Below are 27,548 nucleotides of genomic sequence, written 5' to 3' on the forward strand. Positions count from 1 at the left end.
ACTTGATTACACACAGGTGGATTGTATTTATCATCATTAGTCATTTAGGTCAACATTGGATCATTCAGAGATCCTCACTGAACTTCTGGAGAGAGTTTGCTGCACTGAAAGTAAAGGGGCTGAATAATTTTGCACGCCCAATTTTTCAGTTTTTGATTTGTTAAAAACATTTGAAATATCCAATAAATGTCGTTCCACTTCATGATTGTGTCCCACTTGTTGTTGATTCTTCACAAAAAAATACAGTTTTATATCTTTATGTTTGAAGCCTGAAATGTGGCAAAAGGTCGCAAAGTTCAAGGGGGCCGAATATTTTCGCAAGGCACTGTATCTCATTAGTGGTGGTGAGAGAAGAGACATTATGTCAGAATAATTTGCAGTAAGGCGGGTCATGTTTAACAGAGGACGCATGACTAGACCTTCGCCTCCCGAGCCCGTTGGGAGTTGCAGCGATGAGACATGATCAAAAAAAGGGGTCAAATATTTTTGGGAAATTAAAATTGTATTTTTTTTCACGTCGCAATCATTTTCTAATATCATAATGGGGTCGTGGGCCAAAAACTTTTGGGAACCCCTGACCTAGCAACTCGGACCGTTTTTAGAAAATAAGGTTATTATTTAGCAACTCGGACCATATTAGAAACTAGGGTTAGTATTCATCAAGCTCTGACCATTTTAGAAACTAGGGTTAGTATTCAGGAGGGATAGAAGGAATCATGGAAATTAGGACTTAATATATGGACAAGGTTCCCGTTGATGTTCCTGGAGCTAATTAACACTAGAAGCACAACACACAGAGCCACAGAATGGACTATTTTAAGTACGGAAGTGACTCTTTTAGATGTATAAGTTATTCACAATATGCAGTAACGTGTTTAGCATGTACTTTACAGTATGTTTACTGCCTGAAAGGTTACATGACAGAGTGTAAAGCCTAGATCTCAAATCATTTCAGTTGAGTGAGCCACAGCATTCCACCTTCAACCATTTCAGTGTGTATTTTTCATTTTAAATTAGTTAACTTTCCCAGAGGAGGGGGGGGGGGGGGGGGGGGGGGGGGCATAAGCAGATTCGGTTGGTCAGTTTTAGGCCCTGTACACTATTCCTATAATGATGGTGGAACAGGTCGGGGTTTTGCTGCAAGGACTTGTACTGCCACCTGCTGGCATTTATATGTTATTGCTGTGCTTATACAAGGATTCCATTAAGTATTTTTGTCAATTATCTGAAAATGTTTAATTTATTAGGTACACCCATCTAGTTCCTCCAGAACAGCCTGAATTCTTCAGGTCATGGAAATGTTGCTCAATTGATATCAAGGGACCTAACTTGTGCCAGGAAAACATTCCCTACACCATTACACCACCGCCACCAGGCAGTTTGCCTCTTTTGCTTTTGCCTGTTTTGCTTTCGCCAAATCCTGACTCTGCCGTCAAGCAGGACGCAACAGGACCCGAGATTCGTTGGACCAGGCAATGTTTTTCCACTCCTCAATTGTCCAGTGTTGGTGATCGCGTGCCCACTGGAGCCACTTCTTCTTGTTTTGGCTGCAATAGACCATCCGTGACAAGGACCGACGAGTTGTGCGTTCCGAGATGCCGTTCTGCATACCACTGTTGCCGTTATTTCCCTGTTTGTGGCCCGCCTGTTAGCTTGCACAATTCTTGCCATTCTCCTTCGACCTCTTGTCAACAAGCTGTTTTCGCCCACAGGACTGCCGCAGACTATTTTCGGTAAACCCTAGACACTGTCATGTGTGAAAAGACCATGAGGACGGCCGTTTCTGAGATACTGGAACCGGTGCACCTGGCACCGATGATCATACCACACTCAAAGTCGTTTAGGTCACTGGTTTTGCCCATTCTAACGTTGAATCAAACAGTAACTGAATGCCTTGATGCTTGTCTGCCTGCTTTATATAGCAAGCCACGGCCAGGTGACTCACGCAGGTCCTCTGGCACTGGCCTTTTAACTGTCCCAAAGCCTAGGACCAAGAGGCATGGAGAGGCAGCCTTTAGTTATTATGCCCCCAGCTGAAACTGTGGACATATTTAAAATGTTTATCTTAAAACACATTTTTAGCTTTGCTTTTCCTTAGAGTGCTTTTTAGTTGTTCAGTTTGTCATTCTTTAGTTTTTTATTTTGTGTTTGTTGTTTAGTAAATATTTCAGCTTTTATTTTCATTGTTTTTTTTTTCTGTAAAGCGCATTGCATTCCAAGTCTGAAATGTGCTGTATAAATAAAGCTTGATTTGGTTTGAATATGATTTGTCTGTAGGAGCGAACCATTTTCGTGAATGGGCAGAGATGGGCAGATTGTCGTCACCTGGAACGCATTCCATATTATGGCAAGAACAGCTAAAATATTAAGAGACATTTATTAGGTACAATTTGGTGTTATTTACACTGTACAGAAATATAAATGCAACATACAACAATTTCAAAGATTTTACTGAGTTACAGCTCATATAAGGAAATAAGTCAATTTAAATAAATGTATTAGGCCCTAATCAATGGATGTCATATGACTGGGAATACAAATAGGCATCTGTTGGTCACAGATACCTTAAAAGAAAAGGTTGGGGTGTGGATCAGAAAACCAGTCAGTATCTGGTGTGACCACCATTTTCCTCATGCAGTGCGACACATCTCCTTCGCATCGACGTTATCAAGCTGTTGATTGTGGCATGTGGAATGTTGTCCCACTCCTCTTCAATGGCTGTGAAAAAACTGCACATTTTAGAGTGGCCTTTTATTGTCCCCAGCACAAGGTGTACCTGTGTTACGATCATGTTGTTTAATCAGCTTCTTGATATGCCACACCTGTCAGGTGGATGGATAATCTTGGCAAAGGAGAAATGCTCACTAACAGGGATGTAAACACATTTTTGCACAGAATTGAAGAAAAATAAGCTTTTTTGGAACATTTCTGGGATTTTTTATTTCAGGTCTTGAAACATGGGACTGACACTTTACATGGTGTTTATATATGTTTTCAAATCTTAAGTAATCAGAAGACAGATAAGGACAAATCAGATCGCAGATCTAAAACATTTTTATTTTCTATTAATATAGAAAAAAGACAGTACAATTATTTTATAACGTCAGTTGAGTTGAGTCAGTGTCCTCATCAGACCCTCTGTCTCTTCCGATTGGTTCCCACGGACTCAGAACGTCCTGGGCAAAGGTTTAATTCCCATGTTCTCCTATACTTGGGCCTTGTCACATTTGGGACAATGGCAATGTCACTCTCCTCAACTGACCTAATAATACATTTGATTTTAAGTGCCTTTCAAGTCTCCCTAAGACACAAAAAAATATATATACAGTACCAGTCAAAAGTGGACACACCTACTCATTCGAGGGTTTCTTTATTTTTAATAGTGAAGACATCAAAACTATGAAATAACACATATGGAATCATGTCACCAAAAAAAAGTGTTAAACCAATCAAAATATATTTGAGATTCTTCAAAATAGCCACCCTTTGCCTTGAGGACAGCTGTGCACATTCTTGGCATTCTCTCAACCAGCTTCATCAGGTAGTCACCTGGAATGCATTTCAATTAACAAGTGTGCCTTGTTAAAAGTTCATTTGTGGAATTTATTTCCTTCTTAACGTATTTGAGCCAGTCAGTTGTGTTGTGACAAGGTAAGGGTGGTATACAGAAGATAGCCCTATTTGCCCTAAAAGTCCAAATCCATATTATAGCAAGAACCGCTCAAATAAGCAAAGAGAAATGACAGTCCATCATTAACTTAAGACATGAAGGTCAGTCAATCTGGAAAATTTCAAGAACTTTTCAAGAAAGGGTTTAAGGGCAGTCGCAAAAACCATCAAGCGCTATGATGAAACTGGCTCTCATGAGGACCACCGCAGGGAAGGAAGACCCAAAGTTACCTCTGCTGCAGAGGTAACTTAGAGTTACAAGTAACAGACACATCCAACATCAACTGTTCAGAGGAGACTGCGTAAATCAGGCCTTCATGGTCGAATTGCTGCAAAGAAACCACTACTAAAGGACACTAATAATAAAGAGAGACTTGCTTGTGTGATGAGGTGGGGTTGGACCCAGGTGCAGCAAATGGACCAGACAAGGCATCAATGGTTTAGGATAACGTAAATACTTCACTGAAAAACAATAAGGTAACAGAAAGATCACAGTAATACTGAAAAAACAACAAACACAAGGACTAGAAACTTACTCAGGCGACAAACACACAGGGCAACCAAAATCAAGCTTCTGCAAACAAGGACAGAAAACACACCTCTTTTAAAAGGGAAATCATAATGAAATGGTAAGCAACACCTGAGTAACAAAGTATCTAGGGTGGTCTCTGCTGCCAGGAGGAATCATGACAGTACCCCCGCCCCCTCAGGAGTGGATCCAGCTGCGGAGCCACCAGAATATCCACCTCAGGAACTCCAGTATCCGATTAACCCCTGGATGCCCAGTTAATTTAGAGGAGCGCCCCCATTGTAGTAGTCGGGACCAGGTTGATCGCGGAATGTAAAGTCTGTTAGTGGGTCCCCCGCACGGGGTCAGGTTATCGGGGTCCCTCTCCTCCTTAGAGACATTGTAGGGGGTCTGCTTTATGATTCTTGGATCCCGGGCGATAGGCTAGTGTGAAATCGAACTGGTTAGAAAACAGAGCCCACCTAGCCTGGCGAGCATTCAACCTCTTGGCTTCTTGGATGGAGATCGGGCCCCTTGGCGGAGTCTGAACAGTCGCCTTGCTGCTTCTCGCCCATCGACTGGGTGGTCAAAGACTTGACACAGCTCGGCAGTAGAGGCTAATATGGAGCTGCCGGATGGTGGCTGCTGTTCCCACAAAGCCGTTGCCCACGCCAGGGCCCTGACGCAGAGAGATGATGTAGGCGATCATGGCCCGATCAGTGTGGAACGAGGAGGACTGTAGCTCAAACACCAGAGAGCACTGAGTGAGGAAACCCTTACATCCTCCCGGGTGGCCGTCATACCGCTCAGGGGGCTGGGATCTTGGGTTTCTGGTGCAGGTTCCCTGGAGGAACTGCAGCGGTGCCCGTAGCACTGGGCGATGAGACTTGGGCATTGGCTCCTCCTGAATTGGGGGCGTGCCGTGGACAGAAGGAATCGGTGAGTGCCCAGAGGGTCTCGTGGATTTGTTCTTGCCATCTTCCCAACAGTGCTCCTTGATAGGTTATGACCTCTAATCTGGTTGATCTCTGCTGGGTCAATGTTGTGGCAGAAACATGCTGTGATGAGGTGGGGTTGGACCCAGGTGCTGAAATGAAATGATAAGCAACACCTGAGTAACAAAGAAATTCTCTAGGGCCCTGGTGGAACCATGACAGCTTGGGCCAAGAAATGAGCAATGGACATTGGACCGTTGGAAATCTGTCCTTTGGTCTGATGAGTCCAAATTTTAGATTTTTGGTTCCAACCGATGTGCCTTTGTGAGACGCGGAGTATGTGAACGGATGATCTCAACATGTGTAGTTCCTACCGTGAAGTATGAAGGAAGATGTGTGATGTTGTGGGGGTGCTTTGCTGGTGACACTGTCAGTGATTTATTTAGAATTCAAGGCACACTTAACCAGCATGGCTACCACAGCATTCTGCAGCGATATACACCATCCCATCTGGTTCGCTCTTAGTGGGACTATCATTTGTTTTTCAACAGGACAATGATCTGAAATACACCTCCAGGCTGTGTAACGGCTATTTGACCAAGACGGAGAGGGGTGGAGTGCTGCATCAGATGACCTGGCCTTCAGAATAACTCGACCTCAACCCAATTGAGATGGTTTGGGATGAGTTGGACCGCAGAGTGAAGGAAAAGCAGCCAACAAGTGCACTGCATATGTGGGAACTCCTTCAAGACTGTTGGAAAAGCATTCCAAGTGAAGCTGGTTGAGAGAATGCCAAGAGTGTGCAAAGCTGTCACCAAGGCAAAGTGTGGCTACTTTGAAGAATCTACAATATGAAATATGTTTTCATTTGTTGAATACTTTCTTGGTTACTACATGATTCCATATGTGTCATTTCATAGTTTCGATGTCTTCAATATTATTCTACAATGTAGAAAATATAGAACTATGAAGAAAAACCCTTGAATGAGTAGGTGTGTCCAAACATCTGACTGGTACTGTCTATATAAATGAAAAAAACACAAGATAAAACAATAAAGAGATCAAAAGACAGACTACCTCTTCCATTTCTTCCATGATGAGCCTTCTAGTTGGAAACAGCCTGGGCTGCTAGAAGGGCCGGACTCCCTGGTCCTCTTGAAGGTGACCCATGGTGGCAACCTAGGGATCAGGAAACTGTCAGAGTCCTCTGATCCTCTCATTCTCTTGGTGAGCGGGACCCTCTGGTCCTCCGGATCTCTTACGGGAGACTCTTGACGTTTCACGTCTAAACCATTATAATCTAGGGAATGAAAGACAATACACACAATCGGTCACACTTAAAAGACAGCATTTGTCTTCAAAAACGTTCTATGCGATGATGTTTTCCTACTAAACTTGGAATTTTATACTCGCCATTGCTCAAAGAACTGTCTGAGTGAGTGCTTTCTGGTTCTGCCTCTCTGCTTCTAAACCAGGTGACCCACGATGGAACCACCTGAGGGGCAAGTATGAGACAGATAGGTGCTCTGGTGATCTCAGGGCCGGAGCTCTGGAGAATCTCATTGTGCTCGCCCACCATGACCTCCGGGTCCACAGGGGCCGTGGCCAGGGCCACTGCCTGGTCCACCTCAGCCCTCTGGGCATGGGTCCTAGCCACTGGGACTTCACGGACCTGATCTTGATCTGAGGATGAGGAGGGTGGGGGCTCGATGAAGAGGCCCACTTCTCTGGACTCTTCTAAGGGGTCTTCTGACTCCAATTCAGATTCAAAGCCTGAGTCGTAGCCCTGGTCAGGCTGATAGTGGGAGTCAGACTCGTAGCCATCATTATACAGATGCAGCGACATTTTAGCAATAAAAAGGTACACAGATTGTCTCAAAACAACCTGTCTTCTCAGAAGGTGAAAGTGTTTATGGGGGGAATGTTGATTCTGTTTCTAGAATGTTGTGGATTTTAGAATGTTATTGATGGTTTCCACGGCGAACAAAGCTTTCTGAAGCAGGTGATGTCATAATGGTTGGCTATGTGGCCAAGGAGAGATGGACATTCAAATCCAAACAACTTAATTGCCCCTCACCCCCAAACTTCTGTGTGGAGTGGTGCATACAATACAACACATACAAACAATCAAAAATAATGAAAAGCAATAAAGGCAATAGATGACAGGACATCATGTACAGTCATTAGCTGGCTCCATGCCCTAGTTCAAAGTATGTTTCAACTCCAATGATTATTTGTAAACTGATTAGAGGTCTGTACAGGATTCATAACTGTATAGACAGAAGGTGTGAACAAAAGTTTGACATGAATTGCCTTTCAACAAAATCATAAGCATATAAAGACTGCATTTACACTGGCCACCCAATTCTGATCTTTTGCCCAATTTTTGGAAAAAGAGCTGATCTGTTGGGTCATAAGACCAATTAGTGGGAAAATAACAGAATTGGGCTGCCTGTGTAATTTTAATATATATATATATATATATATATATATATATATATATATATATATTAACCTTTATTTAACCAGGTAGGCCAGTTGAGAACAAGTTCTCTTTTACAACTGTGACCTGGCCAAGATAAAGCAAAGCAGTACGACAAAAACAACAACACAGAGTTACACATAAACAAATGTACTGTCAATAACACAATATAAATATATATGTACAGTGTGTGCAAATGTAGAAGAGTAGGGAGGTAAGGAAATAAATAGGATAGGCGAATAGGCCATAAAAAAATTACAATTTAGCATTAACACTGGAGTGCAGATGATGATGTGCAAGTAGAGATACTGGGGTGCAAAAGAGCAAGAGGATAAGTAACAATATGGGGATGAGGTAGTTGGGTGTGCTATTTACAGATTGGCTGTGTACAGGTGCAGTGATCGGTAAGCTGCTCTGACAGCTGATGCTTAAAGTTAGTGAGGGAGATATAAGTCTCCAGCTTCAGTGATTTTTGCAATTTGTTCCTGTCATTGGCAGCAGAGAACTGGAAGGTAAGGCGGCCAAAGTAAGTGTTGGCTTTGGGGGTGACCAGTGAAATATACCCGCTGGAGCACGTGCTACAGGTGGGTGTTGCTGTGGTGACCAGTGAGCTGAGATAAGGCGGGGCATTACCTAGCATAGACTTATAGATGACCTGGAGCCAGTGGGTTTGGCGACGAATATGTAGCGAGGGCCAGCCAACGAGAGCATACAGGTCACCATACAGTGGTGGGTAGTATATGGGGCTTTGGTGACAAAACAGATGGCACTGTGATAGACTGCATCCAATTTGCTGAGTAGTGTGATGGAGGCTATTTTGTAAATGACATCGCCGAAGTCAAGGATCGGTAGGATAGTCAGTTTTACGAGGGTATGTTTGGCAGCATGAGTGAAGGAGGCTTTGTTGCGAAATAGGAAGCCGATTCTAGATTTAATTGCAGCCATAAAGCTTAGAATATCTGGATTACAATATTTAAAATGCTCTTATTTTGGTGTGTGCTAGCCTATATCTCTTTTAATGTTCTCTGTGGTTGTATTTCTTGTTTGTCCGCAGGGCTGGAGTACTGTGTGCGTATGCAGCTAACCAGAACCTGAGCTCACAGCTCAAAGGCATGAGAAGATTGGTCAGTAGCAACCTGAGGGACCTGCAGAGTTTTACCAACGAGACGCCAACGGTACAGCTTTTTTTTACCATAGCTGCAATTACAGTATTTCTGTAGGTGTGCACACACACAAGGCTAAGTCGAGAATGTAAGAGATGGTTAGATTAAATGTTTATTGTATGCTTCTCAAAGGGGTGCGTGCGTACATACAGTAATAGGTGCGTGGGTATGTGTGAGATAGAGAGAAACTGACAGAGTAACACAATCTCGGACCAAAAAACAACAACAAATAATCTCAGACAAAAAAAACAGACTCACGTGTCTCAATTTCTGTGACTTTGTTCTGCTCTTCTTTTCACAGCAAGTTGATTATCTAATAGCACAATACGCCACTGCCAAGAACAAAGTCATTTCTGACTTGGATAGTAAGTACAGCGCCTGAGGCCACGTCTCCATATTGTCTCTGTTCAGTCTGCTGCACAAAACTCTGAATCTTATGGCCATATCAAGTTAACAGCATATTGAACATTAAGTAGATACATAACAGAGTTGTGGTCCAATTTCATTTCAATTCTGTCGATTGAGGATGTCAACTGCAATTCCAATTCTTCTCCATTGCTTTTCTGTGAGAGAAATTGGAATTTTAACATCTATTTATTAACGTCCTGAATTCAAATGGAATTGACCCTAGCCCGAATACACAATGATGCTATTTCCCCATCCTCAGATGTGGGTCCTCTGCTTGGAGGGAAGATTCATGAGGAATTGGGGAAAGAGGTCTGTCCTGCAATGGACGGAGCGCTCCGTATGGCTGGTGGTATGTCCTGTACTTATGATATCATTTCCTCTTTCAGACCGATGCTGTCATTGTTTTTATTCTCTACCACACTGACAATGCTGTCCTCAAATTGGACACAAGTTATGAGGATCTTTTAAGAATACCCTGAGTGTACAAAACATTATTTTATTTATGTATTACTTAACCTTTATTTAACCAGGTAAGACCTAATGATGTTAAAATATATATTTTGCGAGGGAGACATGCAAGAAAGCCAAACAGGGAAACAGCAGCATGTACATAAAATATGACAAAAAAATACAAATACACACAGAAGACAAAGTGTCACAAATTGCAGATACGGTAGAAGATTCAAAATAACCGCAACTATCAAAAACAAGTCGCGGCGATCAGAGTCTTAAAACAGGCAAGGACACTAACTCCTTAACTTGAATATCTTTTGAAGCATGCGCCAGGATGAAGGGGCATTATGGGAAAAATAAGGCTTCCTCATCTCAGTTCTAGCCTTAGGAACAGACAAGAACAGCAGCGACTGTGAACAAAGACTGTATCGAGTGACTGATCTGGTCAGTAAGGAACAGAGATACAAAGGGAGTTGTCCCATCAATGCTTTGTGTACGAAGGTATACCGGGGCTTTAGCCTCCTGGTGGAGAGAAAGGTCCATTGCATGCAATTCACAGTGATGGGTGAGTGATCTAGCATTTGTGATACATTTTAAAGCACCATGATACACAGTGTCCAGAGTTTTTAAGGTACTTGCCGAGGCCTGCATCGAGACAATATCACCATAATCCAGCACCAATAGGAAAATGCTTTGAACAAGATGCTTTCTGCCTGACGTTGAAGAGCAAGATTTGTTCCTAAAATAAAAATCTAATTTCAACTTCCGTTTCTTGGTCAAGTTATCAATGCAGTCAACAGTCTTCCCTATATAATTTATATACACCGTGAAAAGGATCGGACCAAAAATTGAGCCCCGGGCAACTCATTTCGTAATCCTTCGAAACTCCGATTTCATAACCTGGCTGTGCTACACACTGTGTTCTGTCAGTACCAATCCAATGCTTCAACACATAAACCAACCTTTTTTAAGTTTATACAACAGCAGGTCATGGTCAACAGTGTCGAAGACCTTCAACAAATCAATAAAAAAGGGAAACACAGTCCTGAGCCTCTACAACTTTAGTTACCACAGTTATTGTACTATGCTTGGCTCTAAAACCTGACTAGAATTGAGATGAAGCTGTTATTATAAAGAAATCCAGCATCCCTGTGGAACGCTTTCGACACATGTTAGAGTACATGCCCTGACGAACTGAGGCTGCTCTGAGGGCAAAGGGGGGTGCAACTCAATTTTAGAAAGGTGTTCCTAAGGTTTTGTACACTCAGTGTATGTATACAGTTCATTCGGATAGTATGCAGACCCCTTGACGTTTTCCACATTTTGTTATGTTACAGCCCTATTCTAAAATGGATTCATTTGTTTTTTCCCCCTCATCAATCTACACACAATACCCCATAATGACAAAGCAAAAACAGCATTTAAAAAAAATTGAATTATCACATTTACATAAGTATTCAGACCCTTTACTCAGCACTTTGTTGAAGCACCTTTGGCAGCGATTACAGCCTGGAGTCTTCTTGGGTATGACACTACAAGCTTGGCACACCTGTATTTGGGGAGTTTCTCCCATTCTTCTCTGCAGATCCTCTCAAGCTCTGTCAGGTTGGATGGGGAGTGTCACTGCACAGATATTTTCAGGTCTCTTCAGAGATGTTCGATCTGATTCAAGTCTGGGTTCTGGCTGGGCCAATCAAGGACATTCAGAGACTGAGCGCTCTGGAGCAGGTTTTCATCAAGGATCACTCTGTATTTTGCTCTGTTCATCTTTCCCTCAAACCTGACTAGTCTCCCAGTCCCTGCCGCTGAAAAACATCCCCACAGCATGATTCTGCCACGACCATGCTTCACCGTAGGGATGATGCCAGTTTTCCTTCAGATGTGACGCTTGGCATTCAGGCCAAAGAGTTCAATCTTGGTTTCATCAGACCAGAGAATCTTGTTTCTCATGGTCTGAGAGTCCTTTAGGTGCCTTTTGACAAACTCCATGTGGGCTATCATGTGCCTTTTACTGTATGGCCACTACCATAAAGGCATGATTGATGGAGTGCTACAGAGATGGTTGTCCTTCTGGAAGGTTCTCTCATCTCCACAGAAGAACTCTGAAGACCATCGGTCACGATTGCTCAGTCTGGCCAGGCGGCCAGCTCTAGGAATAGTCTTGGTGGTTCCAAACTTCTTCCATTTAAGAATGATGGAGGACACTGTGTTCTTGGGGACCTTCAATGCTGCTTAAATGTTTTGGTACCCTTCCCCAGATCTGTGGTTTTTGCTCTGACATGCACTGTCAACTTTGGGACTTACAAGTGTGTGCCTTTCCAAATCATGTTCATTCAATTGGATTTACCACAGGTGGACTCGAATCAAGTTGTAGAAGCATCTCAAAGATGATCAATGGAAACAGGATGCATCTGAGTTCAATTTCGAGTCTCATAGCAAAGGGTCTGAATACTTATGTAAATAAGGTATTTCTGTTTTTTATTTTTAATACATTTGGCAAAAGTTTCTGAAAACCTGTTTTCGTTTCATCTTGATGGGGTATTGTGTTTAGATTGATGAGGAGATTTTTTTCAATCCATTTTAGAATAAGGCTGTAAAAGAAAAAATCAAGGGCTCTGAATACTTTCCGAATGCACTGTATATAAACAATATAGAGTAGTATTGTAGTTCTTATAGAAAGATCTTGTTGCTTAGCTCGTAACATGGCGTACTACGACTTTAATCGCTTAAGTAGACATCCCTTTCTTTCCTTTTTACTTTTTTGTCATAAAGTCAAAGTGGAGAGGGCCATTAAAGGTAACAGTAAATAAACCCTGACCTTGTGATCCCTGGCCTTGTAACCTTGAGACTTCACCCTGGTGTCACTCTTGTGATTGGTCCCCTTGTGGTATTCCTGGCTCTTGAGCCAATTGTAGCCTGGTCCAAGATCAGTTTGTACCATTGGTATGACAATGGCCATAGGAGATGGCAAGACAGCACAAACAGATCTGGGACCAGGCTAAATCACGAGGCATCCTTGTGTGTCTACAATATACAGTGCCAAGAAAAAGTGTGGAATTACCTGGATTTCTGCATAAATTGGTCATCAAATTTGATCTGATCTTCATCTAAGTCACAACAATAGACAAACATAGTGTGCTTAAACTAATAACACACACATTATTGTATTTTTCTTGTCTATATTGCATATATAATTTAAACATTCACAGTGTAAGTTGGGAAAAGTATGTGAACCCATTGGCTAATGACTTCTCCAAAAGCTATTTGGAGTCAGGAGTCAGCTAACCTGGAGTCCAATCAATGAGACGAGATTGGAGATGTTGTTTAGAGCCCTATAAAAAAACACTCGCAAAATGTGAGTTTGCTATTCACAAGAAGCATTGCCTGATGTGAACCATGCCTCAAACAAAAGATATCCCAGAAGAAATGTAGACTTGCATAAAACTGGAAAGGGTTACAAAAGTATCTCTAAAAGCCTTGATGTTCATCAGTCCACGGTAAAACAAATTGTCTACAAATGGAAAAAGTTCAGCACTGTTGCTACTCTCCCTAGGAGTGGCCATCCTGCAAAGATGACTACAAGAGCACAGTTCAGGATGCTCAATGAGGTTAAGAAGAATCCTAGTGTCAGCTAAAGACTTACAGCAATCTCAGGAACATGCTAACATCTCTATTGATGAATTTACGATACGTAAAACACTAAACAAGAATGGTGTTCATGGGAGGACACCATGGAAGAAGCCACTGCTGTCCAAAAAATACATTGCTGCACATCTGAAGTTTGCAAAAGTGCACCTGGATGTCAAATCAAATCAAATCACATTTTATTTTATTTTATTTTCATTTTTATTTGGCAGATGTTAATGCGAGTGTAGCGAAATGCTTGTGCTTCTAGTTCCGACAATGCAGTAATAACAAGTAATCTAACTAACAATTCCAAAACTACTGTCTTGTACACAGTGTAAGGGGATAAATAATATGTACATAAGGATATATGAATGAGTGATGGTACAGAGCAGCATAGGCAAGATACAGTAGATGGTATCGAGTACAGTATGTACAAATGAGATGAGTATGTAAACAAAGTGGCATAGTTAAAGTGGCTAGTGATACATGTATTACATAAGGATACAGTCGATGATATAGAGTACAGTATATACGTATGCATATGAGATGAATAATGTAGGGTAAGTAACATTATATAGGGTAGCATTGTTTAAAGTGGCTAGTGATATATTTACATCATTTCCCATCAATTCCCATTATTAAAGTGGCTGGAGTTGAGTCAGTGTCAGTGTGTTGGCAGCAGCCACTCAGTGTTAGTGGTGGCTGTTTAACAGTCTGATGGCCTTGAGATAGAAGCTGTTTTTCAGTCTCTCGGTCCCAGCTTTGATGCACCTGTACTGACCTCGCCTTCTGGATGATAGCGGGGTGAACAGGCAGTGGCTCGGGTGGTTGATGTCCTTGATGATCTTTATGGCCTTCCTGTGACATCGGGTGGTGTAGGTGTCCTGGAGGGCAGGTAGTTTGCCCCCGGTGATGCGTTGTGCAGACCTCACTACCCTCTGGAGAGCCTTACGGTTGAGGGAGGTGCAGTTGCCATACCAGGCGGTGATACAGCCCGCCAGGATGCTCTCGATTGTACATCTGTAGAAGTTTGTGAGTGCTTTTGGTGACAAGCCGAATTTCTTCAGCCTCCTGAGGTTGAAGAGGCGCTGTTGCGCCTTCTTCACGATGCTGTCTGTGTGAGTGGACCAATTCAGTTTGTCTGTGATGTGTATGCCGAGGAACTTAAAACTTGCTACCCTCTCCACTACTGTTCCATCGATGTGGATAGGGGGGTGTTCCCTCTGCTGTTTCCTGAAGTCCACAATCATCTCCTTAGTTTTGTTGACGTTGAGTGTGAGGTTATTTTCCTGACACCACACTCCGAGGGCCCTCACCTCCTCCCTGTAGGCCGTCTCGTCGTTGTTGGTAATCAAGCCTACCACTGTTGTGTCGTCCGCAAACTTGATGATTGAGTTGGAGGCGTGCGTGGCCACGCAGTCGTGGGTGAACAGGGAGTACAGGAGAGGGCTCAGAACGCACCCTTGTGGGGCCCCAGTGTTGAGGATCAGCGGGGAGGAGATGTTGTTGCCTACCCTCACCACCTGGGGGCGGCCCGTCAGGAAGTCCAGTACCCAGTTGCACAGGGCGGGGTCGAGACCCAGGGTCTCGAGCTTGATGACGAGCTTGGAGGGTACTATGGTGTTGAATGCCGAGCTGTAGTCGATGAACAGCATTCTCACATAGGTATTCCTCTTGTCCAGATGGGTTAGGGCAGTGTGCAGTGTGGTTGAGATTGCATCGTCTGTGGACCTATTTGGGCGGTAAGCAAATTGGAGTGGGTCTAGGGTGTCAGGTAGGGTGGAGGTGATATGGTCCTTGACTAGTCTCTCAAAGCACTTCACGATGACGGATGTGAGTGCTACGGGGCGGTAGTCGTTTAGCTCAGTTACCTTAGCTTTCTTGGGAACAGGAACAATGGTGGCCCTCTTGAAGCATGTGGGAACAGCAGACTGGTATAGGGATTGATTGAATATGTCCGTAAACACACCGGCCAGCTGGTCTGCGCATGCTCTGAGGGCGCGGCTGGGGATGCCGTCTGGGCCTGCAGCCTTGCGAGGGTTAACACGTTTAAATGTCTTACTCACCTCGGCTGCAGTGAAGGAGAGACCGCATGTTTTCGTTGCAGGCCGTGTCAGTGGCACTGTATTGTCCTCAAAGCGGGCAAAAAAGTGATTTAGTCTGCCTGGGAGCAAGACATCCTGGTCCGTGACTGGGCTGGATTTCTTCCTGTAGTCCGTGATTGACTGTAGACCCTGCCACATGCCTCTTGTGTCTGAGCCGTTGAATTGAGATTCTACTTTGTCTCTGTACTGGCGCTTAGCTTGTTTGATAACCTTGCGGAGGGAATAGCTGCACTGTTTATATTCGGTCATGTTACCAGACACCTTGCCCTGATTAAAAGCAGTGGTTCGCGCTTTCAGTTTCACACGAATGCTGCCATCAATCCACGGTTTCTGGTTAGGGAATGTTTTAATCGTTGCTATGGGAACGACATCTTCAACGCACATTCTAATGAACTCGCACACCGAATCAGCGTATTCGTCAATGTTGTTATCTGACGCAATACGAAACATCTCCCAGTCCACGTGATGGAAGCAGTCTTGGAGTGTGGAGTCAGCTTGGTCGGACCAGCGTTGGACAGACCTCAGCGTGGGAGCCTCTTGTTTTAGTTTCTGTCTGTAGGCAGGGATCAACAAAATGGAGTCGTGGTCAGCTTTTCCGAAAGGGGGGCGGGGCAGGGCCTTATATGCGTCGCGGAAGTTAGAGTAACAATGATCCAAGGTCTTTCCACCCCTGGTTGCGCAATCGATATGCTGATAAAATTTAGGGAGTCTTGTTTTCAGATTAGCCTTGTTAAAAGGATGTTCCACAGCGCTACTGGCAAACTATTCTGTGGACAGATGAAACTACAGTTGAGTTGTTCGGAAGGAACACACAACACTATGTGTGGAGAAAAGAAGGCACAGTACACCAATATCAAAGCCTCACCCACACTGTAAAGTATGGTGTAGGGAGCATCATGGTTTAGGGCTGCTTTGCTGCCTCAGGGCCTGGACAGCTTGCTATCATCGACAGAAAAATTAATTCCCAAGTTTTTCAAGACATTTTGCAGGAGAATGTAAGGCTATCTGTCCGCCAATTGAAGCTCAACAGAAGTTGAGTGATGCAAACAGGACAATGACCCAAAACACAGAAGTAAATCAACATTGAATGGCTTCAACAGAAGAAAAGACACCTTCTGGAGGGCCCAGTCAGAGTCCTGACCTCAACCCGATTGAGATGATGTGGCATGATCTCAAGAGAGCGGTTCAAACCAGACATCCCAAGAATATTGCCAAACTGAAACAATTTTGTAAAGGTCCAAAATTCCTCCTGACCGTTGTGCAGGTCTGATCCGTAACTACAGAAAACATTTGGTTTGAGGTTATTTCTGCCAAAGGAGGATCAACCAGTTATTAAATCCAATGGTTCACATACTTTTCCCACCCTGCACTGTGAATGTTTACACGGTGTGTTCAATAAAGACATGAAAACCTATAATTGTTTGTGTATTATTAGTTTAATAAGACTGTGTTTGTCTATTGTTGTGACCTAGATGAAGATCAGATCAAATGTTATGACCAATTTATGCAGAAATCCAGGTATTTCCAAAGGGGTCACACACTTTTTCTTGCCACTATAGTTGGAACTGTACAAACTTACCTTGCGTGCCATCTTAATTATGACTCGATATGAATATATTAAGTTTATGGCCTTCCAAGTTCCAATCTTGCTCCAACAGTGGATTGAACCTGCAACTATTGTTCAGCTGTTCAATTCTAATTGCTGCCCCTGTGTGAATGTGTGTGTTTTTGTGTGTGTGTATAATCACGGCTAGGGTATGACTGTGCATGTGTGTGTGTATTTGGTTTGGTGTGTATGTACTTGCGTGTGCATACATTGAGTGTTTTTGTGACTATGCCTTGTACATTTGTGTGTGTCTCTATAATGCACTCTCACACACACTTACCACCTCTCCATCCTACCCCGTCCCCATCCCAAGCCATGCGGGAGACCAAAGACGCCCTGGAGAACGTGAGTATGTCTCTGGAGGTTCTCCAGGAGGCGACAGGGAAGCTCCACTTCAACCTGAGCCTGGTGCGCTTCAGCCTCAATAGAACCCTCAACGACCCGGGCTGCAACGACGAGGACTCGGACGCCACCACCGCCCAGCTCTGCCTCTCCATCCGTAGCTCCCTGGCACAGCTCCACGTCAGCGCCAACTTCACCCGGGTATGCTGGACCGCTTTATTGAAGATGATTATAATAGTCATACAGTGATATTTTGATTTATATAGCAATATACTATTTGCCATCTGGTCTATTTAAAATGTATTTTTGCCCATTGTGTGTGCTGCGCTGCCTGAGGAAAATCACGTTGTAAGTGTGTGCTGTGTGTGATGTGCTGCAGTTACCTGATATGAACAATCAGCTGGAAAGTGTGAATCAGTTGATGAAAACGGACCTCAGCAATATCATTCAAAAGGTGAGTCTAGAAATGTTGCAAAAGCTTTAGGTTAAAATTGGAAGTTGTGACATTGAAAAAAATATATATTTGTGATACTGTCGCAGACGTGCCTTTCTATGGATGTGGAATCTTAATGACCAGTTTCTCACAGCAGGAAAATAATCCTGCAGCAACAGGAAATGTGAAGTATTGTGTGGATTATAATGAATTTACATTTTTGTTGGGGGTTGATACATTTTTAGTTAGTACGAGTCAAGTCTAACATTTTAAAGTGGAAATTACAAACTTTAGAAACCTCTTTTAAACCTCAAATACACTACAAGTTTGCATTTTTCTTGCAACAACAGGGTCATCAAATTAAGATCCCACACCTGTACTTTCTCCTCCAAACAGGGCTACTCCTCATTCAATGACACTCCAGGCATGGTGAGTGACCAGATGAGGAACGTATTCGAGGGTGAGTGGCATCTCTCTTTAACCTCATGTAATGCTCCTAAAAAAGTTTCAGAAGAAACTATATGAAGGGTTATATCATTTTGAGTGTTCAACTTTGCATTACCAAATCAGTCAAATCATGTATGGTATGAATACTCATTGAAGGTAAAGCCCAATAAGACCAATTGCCATATTCCAATTAATGACCTACACCTGAACTGTCTTACCCCAGTACCCCAAAATATATGGTTGTATTACTCCATTAATTCACCAATGTCTCTCCCTCCCTCTCTCCCAGGAGCCCGGGGCATGTTGGACATCATCGGCACCAACATCAGCAGCTTCTCCAAGGTGTTCCCTGTACACAGCACTATGGCCAACTTCACCAACTTCATTAGTCACACACACTCCAAGATAGAAGACTCCTACCCCGAGATCGACCAGATCGACTTCTACAGGTACAATCGGGAACTGGGCCTCGCTTCACAAACCGGGCGTCCCAAACGGCACCCTATTCCCTATACAGTGTACTACTTTTGACCGGGACCCATGATGTGCTCAGAGTTTTAGAACAAATGCATTTCTGTTTTTATCTGAACATCGTCGGGAGTTATTGCGTCATTCCAAGCAGCAGAGGTCACTGTGACATAATGTAATAATGAATCAGGAGTTTGTTCAGTCAGTTATCTTCTAAGTATACCCTGGACCTGCCCACGCATACATGGCCTCCTGATGTTGCCCTCTTTGACCAGCTGTGCTTATTACACCCATTACATTTGATTGAGCCCTGAGATGGGGGGGGCTGCGTTGCCGCTGGGTGCCCATGGAACCTTCAGGCCGCGACAGAGAGCGTTGTGATGCCGCCATGCATTTTTCATTGCCGCGGGCGGGAGCAGGCGGTCAGACAGACTACTTGGGGTGGAGAGCATTTTTGTTGCTGCTTCAAGTTCAGCCTACCTCGCCTCTCTTTTGTTGGGCGTGCGAGATCAAATGTGCCTTATGTGTGGTATCGATGAAGTCGGCTGCGTGTGCGGAGAAATGTGCTTCCCAGTGGTAGGCTACGGCTCCGACATTGACTGGACGTATATACCCTGTTGATAACACATTTATTTGTCTATGCCTGCAAATCTGTATCTACTGTAGCCTATTAAGAGCAACTATTTGTCGCAAAATATTCACAAATGAATAGCCACATTTTTGTTGCTTCAAGTTCAATAGCCTACCCCTCCTCTCTTTTGTTGTGTGTGCGAGATCAACTGCGCGTATACCCAACGTGTGGCCTGTAGGCTGCATGGGCGGAGAAATACGGACCACGGGACAGTTGTCGTTCCAAGGGAATCACCTTCCTAAATAGGATAGGCTATAGTTTATGCTCCGACATTGACTGGAAATCAACATTTATTTTACTCTGTCTGCAGATCGTGCCGCTCCTAAAAGTTATGCAAAACTTAGCTTAAGTCTAGTGCGCTCCTATTCTAATTTCAACCCCAACTCTGCTTTCTTTCAAACTACTGTAGGTCTAGCCTATTGGCTGATATACCCAATAATACCAATAGTGTAATATAATTGGCCTGGTGTGAATCTCTGGTAATTTAACCTATTTATTAGGCTATTTTTGCATTTTGATCTGGCTTAAGGTGGCAAAATTGCTGAGACCGGGAGCTGCAAAGCTAGCAGCATCTCATACACCTACAATAACATTGCGGGACTACGGTCAGGCTCGGGACCAGTTCTTGTGGGAGCGGATAGGAGTCGGACAAGAAGTTAGCAGGAGCCGCCAGGTGCGGTATGAAGAGCTGAGGGAGCCATGTGAAAAGCTTCTGGAGCGGGATGAAGGAATCAGTCCCGTGCAGACCTCTACCCAGACCTCTACCCGGCGAACGTAGTCTGTAGCTCCATCGTTATTATCCATTGTTACTCGTCATGGTGTACTGACTCCAGGGTTCCTCTACAGGTGGATTTGCTGTATTGGCCTGTGCTGCATGGTGGTTCTCATCCTTGCTTTCAACTTCCTGGCCATACTGTGTGGCACCATAGGCTATGACAAGCACGCCTCCCCCACCACACGGGGCTGTGTCTCCAACACCGGCGGCACCCTGCTTATGGCGTGAGTAGTAGGCTGGCAGGCTGTACAATTGGCTCATTCATCCCCCCCCCCCTCCTCTCCCCTGTAACTTTTCCCCAGGTCGTTGCTGTAAATGAGAATGTGTTCTCAGTCAACTTACCTGGTAAAATAAAAAATAAATGACAAATTCTGGCCAGCTGACAGGCTGTCTCTCTGGCTGACTGACTGGTTGGCTGGGCATCTGTCTGTCTATCTGTCTATGCGTGTCTCTCCACAGCGGTGTGGGCTTCAGCTTCCTCTTCTCCTGGATACTGATGGGAGTGGTGACCGCCACCTTTCTGGTTGGGGGCAACTTGGAGAAGCTGGTCTGCGAGCCCTTCCACACCAAGCAGCTCTTCAAGGCAAGTTATGATGTGGTAACTGTTAATGTGAGACTGTCTAGGCATTGTAAATGGTCTTGCTGTATAATAATGATCGAGAAACTGAATGATGGTCTTACTAGTCATTTGTGTCCCAGGTTTTGGACACTCCTCACCTGGTGAACCCTGAGTGGAGGAACTTCATCCCAGGGTACATGTACAACGACTCAGACCTGGATCTCACAGTGGAGAGTCTCTACAGGTAATACTTTACAGGATGTATGTACAGTGCCTTGCGAAAGTATTCGGCCCCCTTGAACTTTGCGACCTTTTGCCACATTTCAGGCTTCAAACATAAAGATATAAAACTGTATTTTTTTGTGAAGAATCAACAACAAGTGGGACACAATCATGAAGTAGAACGACATTTATTGGATCTTTCAAACTTTTTTAACAAATCAAAAACTGAAAAATTGGGCGTGCAAAATTATTCAGCCCCTTTACTTTCAGTGCAGCAAACTCTCTCCATAAGTTCAGTGAGGATCTCTGAATGATCCAATGTTGACCTAAATGACTAATGATGATAAATACAATCCACATGTGTGTAATCAAGTCTCCGTATAAATGCACCTGCACTGTGATAGTCTCAGAGGTCCGTCAAAAGCGCAGAGAGCATCATGAAGAACAAGGAACACACCAGGCAGGTCCGAGATACTGTTGTGAAGAAGTTTAAAGCCGGATTTGGATACAAAAAGATTTCCCAAGCTTTAAACATCCCAAGGAGCACTGTGCAAGCGATAATATTGAAATGGAAGGAGTATCAGACCACTGCAAATCTACCAAGACCTGGCCGTCCCTCTAAACTTTCAGCTCATACAAGGAGAAGACTGATCAGAGATGCAGCCAAGAGGCCCATGATCACTCTGGATGAAATGCAGAGATCTACAGCTGAGGTGGGAGACTCTGTCCATAGGACAACAATCAGTCGTATATTGCACAAATCTGGCCTTTATTGAAGAGTGGCAAGAAGAAAGCCATTTCTTAAAGATATCCATAAAAAGTGTTGTTTAAAGTTTGCCACAAGCCACCTGGGAGACACACCAAACATGTGGAAGAAGGTGCTCTGGTCAGATGAAACCAAAATTGAACTTTTTGGCAACAATGCAAAACGTTATGTTTGGCGTAAAAGCAACACAGCTCATCACCCTGAACACACCATCCCCACTGTCAAACATGGTGGTGGCAGCATCATGGTTTGGGCCTGCTTTTCTTCAGCAGGGACAGGGAAGATGGTTAAAATTGATGGGAAGATGGATGGAGCCAAATACAGGACCATTCTGAAAGAAAACCTGATGGAGTCTGCAAAAGACCTGAGACTGGGACGGAGTTTTGTCTTCCAACAAGATAATGATCCAAAACTTAAAGCAAAATCTACAATGGAATGGTTCAAAAATAAACATATCCAGGTGTTAGAATGGCCAAGTCAAAGTCCAGACCTGAATCCAATCGAGAATCTGTGGAAAGAACTGAAAACTGCTGTTCACAAATGCTCTCCATCCAACCTCACTGAGCTCGAGCTGTTTTGCAAGGAGGAATGGGAAAAAATGTCAGTCTCTCGATGTGCAAAACTGATAGAGACATACCCCAAGCGACTTACAGCTGTAATCGCAGCAAAAGGTGGCGCTACAAAGTATTAACTTAAGGGGGCTGAATAATTTTGCACGCCCAATTTTTCAGTTTTTGATTTGTTAAAAAAGTTTGAAATATCCAATAAATGTCGTTCCACTTCATGATTGTGTCCCACTTGTTGTTGATTCTTCACAAAAAAATACAGTTTTATATCTTTATGTTTGAAGCCTGAAATGTAGCAAAAGGTCGCAAAGTTCAAGGGGGCCGAATACTTTCGCAAGGCACTGTATGTACCACTTCCTGCTGGGGATTCATCTGTGTGTGTTCTAGTGATGGTTTATGTTTTACATAGACCTGCTGGAGAACTATATTGATTACTTATGAATCGAACTAGATGATAACGCTAGCTATTTCTGTTTTGTGGTATTTTTTGACTGGAATAAATGTCACAGGAGTCTCCTCACATTCTCTCTGACATTGCTTAGTAAATTATTTAAAAGATTGAAACTAGGGAGAGGGATTTAATGCTTGAGCTTTCTTTCCGGCCTAGATTTCATCAACTTTCATCATCTCTCGATTAGAACAGGCAGCAAATCTGTGTTGTAAGACCATCATGTTGTGTTCCCTATTAGAAACAGGGTTGTTCGAGCCCTAGTTGCTGATTGGCTGAAAGCCATATGACAATATTTATTTGAGGCAAGTCAGTTAAGAACAAATTCTTATTTTCAATGACGGCTTAGGAACAGTGGGTTAACTGCCTTGTTCTATACTATTTACTACTATACTATATTTGCTTAAATATAGTTTAGTTGCCTCAGCTACTCCTGCCCAGTCAAAAAGTGACCCATGAGATAGTGTGTACAGACAGTGACCATAGGAATTCCTTTACTCTTACTTTACCCTTGCACCCTTGAATGTGTACAAATGGGAAATGTTGGCCATGCTGACTTGATTTTATTGCTTTGGAAAAGCTCTCTATGAGTGACTTGTGAGTACACTGCTTGTAAAATGACTGGAAGGCAGCAATACGGAGTTAAGGAGAGTGTATGAGGTTCCACATTTATTCACCGGATGGCGGCCGAGAGAGCAAGCTAACCAAAAAAAATGTATGAATGGACATGTGACGATGATTAATTCTCTCTCTCTTTTCTCCCTCTCTTGTTCTCCAGTAATTGCAAGGAGAACAGAGGTATTTACTCTGCCATGCGCCTGGACAAAGTCTTCAATGTCACACCCTTCCTAAACTCTAGCCTGGTCAGTATTCACATGCAGTGTGCACTCACTGTACTGCATTCTGCATACCTGTGCATGAAAGTCAAACTCACACCTAGTCCGACCTGGGCTTACATACCGAGTACTTTCTAATACTTGCGCTTGGTTTATCTTGCCGGGTACAATGTAACCAACGCAATAGTCCAAATGAAAACACTGAGGCCTGAAGAGTCATGTCAGCTCATTGAGTGAATCCAATGCCTAGGTTTTAGCTCAGCAGGCAAACACAATCTTGCGGTGTGCAGCAGACCCAGGCGATTACAAACAGGCTAACACTCTCTATTTCCTAATGGTGATTCATTAACATTAGCTAAATGGTGTTATCCTTGCCAAAACAAAGAGCAGGCTAGTGATCTGTAGCGTTAGGATTCCTTCACCATTACCTCAGCTTGTATCATTGGGACTTCCTTGACGTGATGCCAGTCCTGTCTAGTGTCAACCAGTAGTCAGCCAGCTGGCAAGATCATCTTGCTTCTGTTATTGTACGGACTAGCAATAGAGCTGAGCTGGCTAGTGTAGCCTAAGTTACAGTACATTACACAAATTGGCTGTATTTACAGTTCTTCCTATGTTCATTTTCATGTATTTATTTATACTGATTTCACCTGCCAATTTTTACATGGAGCACATTCAAATATAATGCTAACATATTGTCATATTTTCCATTTGAATGCTACAGCCTCTGGTTTTTAATGAGGTTCTTTGCTGCTGAAGATTTGTGTCGCTTGAGGCTTAAAAAAAACTCCTCACTGTATTTTTTGGTCCAATGATACCAGTTTAAAAAAAACAAAATGTAACGAAAACAGGCCGTCCTAATCTGTACTCTGTATCAATGAATGGGGTTGCCTAGGAGGACCCTCTGAAAATTAAGAATTTGAATGGGGCTCAATGTAAAGTTTATGTTGCCAGGGTAACAGAGTCCTTTCCCCCAACACACACAAATCAAAAACAAAGGGGTTTGCGTAACACTGGCTGGTCTAACGTGTAAGCAAGTTTGTTTTTCGCACCATTTTGTTCTAGGCTTGTCTCTGAAATAGTGGTCTTGACCATTGAAGTCTATTTCTATTCCATTTCTATGGTCTATTTCTATGGTCTATTTCTATGGCGTAAACAAACCGACTAGCTCCTGCTTCATAACACATATGTAGCCAATACATACTGCATTCATAGCTATTGCTTATCCTTTTTGTAAACGGACTGTTCTCCCTCCCTGTTTCCAGTACACCAAGGAGGTGGGGAAGATGTTTAACGATGTGAAGATTGACCTGAGAGTTATCGTTCTGCTGGAGTCTGAGGGGAAGCAGAACCTCATTGGCTTCTCTGAGACGGGCGTCAACAGGATCAACTACGCAGCCTATCTAGAGGAGGTATTATACTGGCATTGAGGGGGCATCTCAATCCAAAATGACTTTCTCCCCTGGTCTCCTAGCATTCATTTCTATAGCTTAATGTGGCTTCCTCCACTTTTCTTCTCTCCTTTATGTAAAAAGTATGGTGTCCTTTCTTTCGCCTTAATAGTGAGTGGTGTTGGAGGGCCAGGGAGGGTGCACTCTTCCCTCTGGTCTAAGGACATCCCAATGCCCCAGGGCAGTGAAGGGGACGTTGCCCTGCGTAAGGTGCCGTCTTTCGGGATGGGACGTTAAATGAGTGTCCTAACTCTCTGTGGTCACTAAAGATCCCATGGCACTTATCGTGTTGAGGACAAATTCCCAATCTGGCCTTCATACCATCATGGCCACCTAATCATCCCCAGCTTCTAATTGGCTCACCTCTCTCCTCCCCCTATTACTCTTCCCTAGGTCGTTGCTGTAAAATATATTATGTTCTCAGTCAACGTACCTGGTAAAAACAGGATCCATAATAGTCTACTTTGGCCTCCTCCCCATAAAAAATGGAAATATCACATTTACATAAGTATTCAGACCCTTTACTCAGTACTTTGTTGAAGTCTCGTGTCTTCTTTGGAAATGACGCTACAAGCTTGGCACACTCTGCAGATCCTCTCAAGCTCTGTCAGGTTGGATGGGGAGCGTACCTGCACAGCTATTTTTAGGTCTCTCCAGAGATGTTAGATCGGGTTCAAGTCCATGCTCTGGCTGGGCCACTCAAGGACATTCAGAGACCTGTACCGAAGCCACTCCTGTGTTGTCTTGGCTGTGTGCTTAGGGTCGTTGTCCTGTTGGAAGGTGAATCTTCACCCCCAGTCTGAGGTCCTGAGTGCTCTGGAGCAGGTTTTCATCAAGGATCTCTCTGTACTTTCCTCCGTTCATCTTTCCCTTGATACTGACTAGTCTCCCAGTCCCTGCTGCTGAAAAACATCCCTACAGCATGATGCTACCACCACTATGCTTCACCGTAGGCATTCAGGCCAAAGAGTTTAATCTTGGTTTCACATGAGCTCATTTTCAAGTCTCATAGCAAAAGGTCTGAATACTTATGTAAATAAGGTATTTCTAAAAAACCTGTTTTCGCTTCTTCATTATGGGGTAGATTGCTGAGGATTTTTTTTGTACTTAATCCATTTTAGGATAAGGCTGTAATGCAACAAAATGTGGAAAAAGTCAAGTGGTCTGAATACTTTTCGAGGGCACCGTACCTTCAATAGGCACACTAGCGTACTCGTACAAAACACAACTCAACAAAAAGACAGGTATCATTTCAGATGCTAACCTGCTTAAACGCATCCTACAGTAGTGACAGTAGCGAAAGTATTCGGCCCCCTTGAACTTTGCGACCTTTTGCCACATTTCAGGCTTCAAACATAAAGATATAAAACTGTATTTTTTTGTGAAGAATCAACAACAAGTGGGACACAATCATGAAGTGGAACGACATTTATTGGACATTTCAAACTTTTTTAACAAATCAAAAACTGAAAAATTGGGCGTGCAAAATTATTCAGCCCCCTTAAGTTAATACTTTGTAGCGCCACCTTTTGCTGTGATTACAGCTGTAAGTCGCTTGGGGTATGTCTCTATCAGTTTTGCACATTTTTTTCCCATTCCTCCTTGCAAAACAGCTCGAGCTCAGTGAGGTTGGATGGAGAGCATTTGTGAACAGCAGTTTTCAGTTCTTTCCACAGATTCTCGATTGGATTCAGGTCTGGACTTTGACTTGGCCATTCTAACACCTGGATATGTTTATTTTTGAACCATTCCATTGTAGATTTTGCTTTAAGTTTTGGATCATTGTCTTGTTGGAAGACAAATCTCCGTCCCAGTCTCAGGTCTTTTGCAGACTCCATCCGGTTTTCTTCCAGAATGGTCCTGTATTTGGCTCCATCCATCTTCCCATCAATTTTAACCATCTTCCCTGTCCCTGCTGAAGAAAAGCAGGCCCAAACCATGATGCTGCCACCACCATGTTTGACAGTGGGGATGGTGTGTTCAGCTGTGTTGCTTTTACGCCAAACATAACGTTTTGCATTGTTGCCAAAAAGATTGGATTTTGTTCTGTAGTACGCCCCTGACTTTGATTACGGTGATATCTAACAGGTTTAAGTAACACACATGCAAAGAGTGTGATTGAATTGCGAGGATCGACCAGCAAGATGGTTAAAAAGTCTGATTTACTAATTTACAATCTGCCTCTGTGTTTACAATGTATAACTGCTCCATTGACTTCATGTAACATATTACAGACATCCCTTCCTGGCTGTACAGTACCGAATGAGGGCCAAGACATTACATATGCGCGTACAGATTTTAGGATCTTTTACCAGGGAGCGGGCGGCAGCTGGGGTCTTCCTGGGGTCTTCCTGGGGTCTTGCTTGGGCATACAGCTTGACATCTGTTAATAGAGTTGGCTACATTTCCAGAATTACAAGCTAGGTAATCATTCTTGCATTTATTTTGCGGTGAAGGCAACGATTTCACAGTGGCTGTGCTCCACTGCTAAATGAATATTGTGGAATTACTGATGTATCTCTAGAGATTGCATCGTTTATAGCTACTCTTGCCAAAATCAGTGTTCCATAAACTATAGACTTGGCAGTTTTCCACCCTTATACCTCAGACTATTTATACCGAGCAAAAATATAAACGCAACAATGCTA

General features: G+C 43.4%; 1 protein-coding gene across 13 annotated transcripts in view; it reads left to right on the forward strand.

Moving 5' to 3' along the window:
- Positions 1 to 27,548, forward strand: part of LOC110505144 (prominin-1-A) — a 123,049-nt gene that overhangs the window by 73,302 nt on the left and 22,199 nt on the right. For 7 of the 13 annotated variants that reach the window (XM_021584148.2, XM_021584150.2, XM_021584155.2 and 4 more), the window contains 13 exons: positions 8,649 to 8,769; positions 9,059 to 9,122; positions 9,425 to 9,514; positions 12,391 to 12,414; positions 17,270 to 17,499; positions 17,678 to 17,752; positions 18,128 to 18,191; positions 18,468 to 18,627; positions 20,124 to 20,276; positions 20,512 to 20,635; positions 20,752 to 20,855; positions 23,392 to 23,476; positions 24,715 to 24,861. In XM_021584148.2, coding sequence (XP_021439823.1) covers positions 8,649 to 8,769; positions 9,059 to 9,122; positions 9,425 to 9,514; positions 12,391 to 12,414; positions 17,270 to 17,499; positions 17,678 to 17,752; positions 18,128 to 18,191; positions 18,468 to 18,627; positions 20,124 to 20,276; positions 20,512 to 20,635; positions 20,752 to 20,855; positions 23,392 to 23,476; positions 24,715 to 24,861 — 1,441 coding nt within the window. The remainder of the gene's footprint in view (positions 1 to 8,648; positions 8,770 to 9,058; positions 9,123 to 9,424; positions 9,515 to 12,390; positions 12,415 to 17,269; positions 17,500 to 17,677; positions 17,753 to 18,127; positions 18,192 to 18,467; positions 18,628 to 20,123; positions 20,277 to 20,511; positions 20,636 to 20,751; positions 20,856 to 23,391; positions 23,477 to 24,714; positions 24,862 to 27,548) is intronic. The other 6 variants (XM_021584152.2, XM_036969591.1, XM_036969593.1 and 3 more) reach the window with 1 other exon arrangement.

Source organism: Oncorhynchus mykiss, chromosome 31, assembly GCF_013265735.2.
Source record: "Oncorhynchus mykiss isolate Arlee chromosome 31, USDA_OmykA_1.1, whole genome shotgun sequence".
In the NCBI taxonomy this organism is placed as follows: domain Eukaryota; kingdom Metazoa; phylum Chordata; class Actinopteri; order Salmoniformes; family Salmonidae; genus Oncorhynchus; species Oncorhynchus mykiss.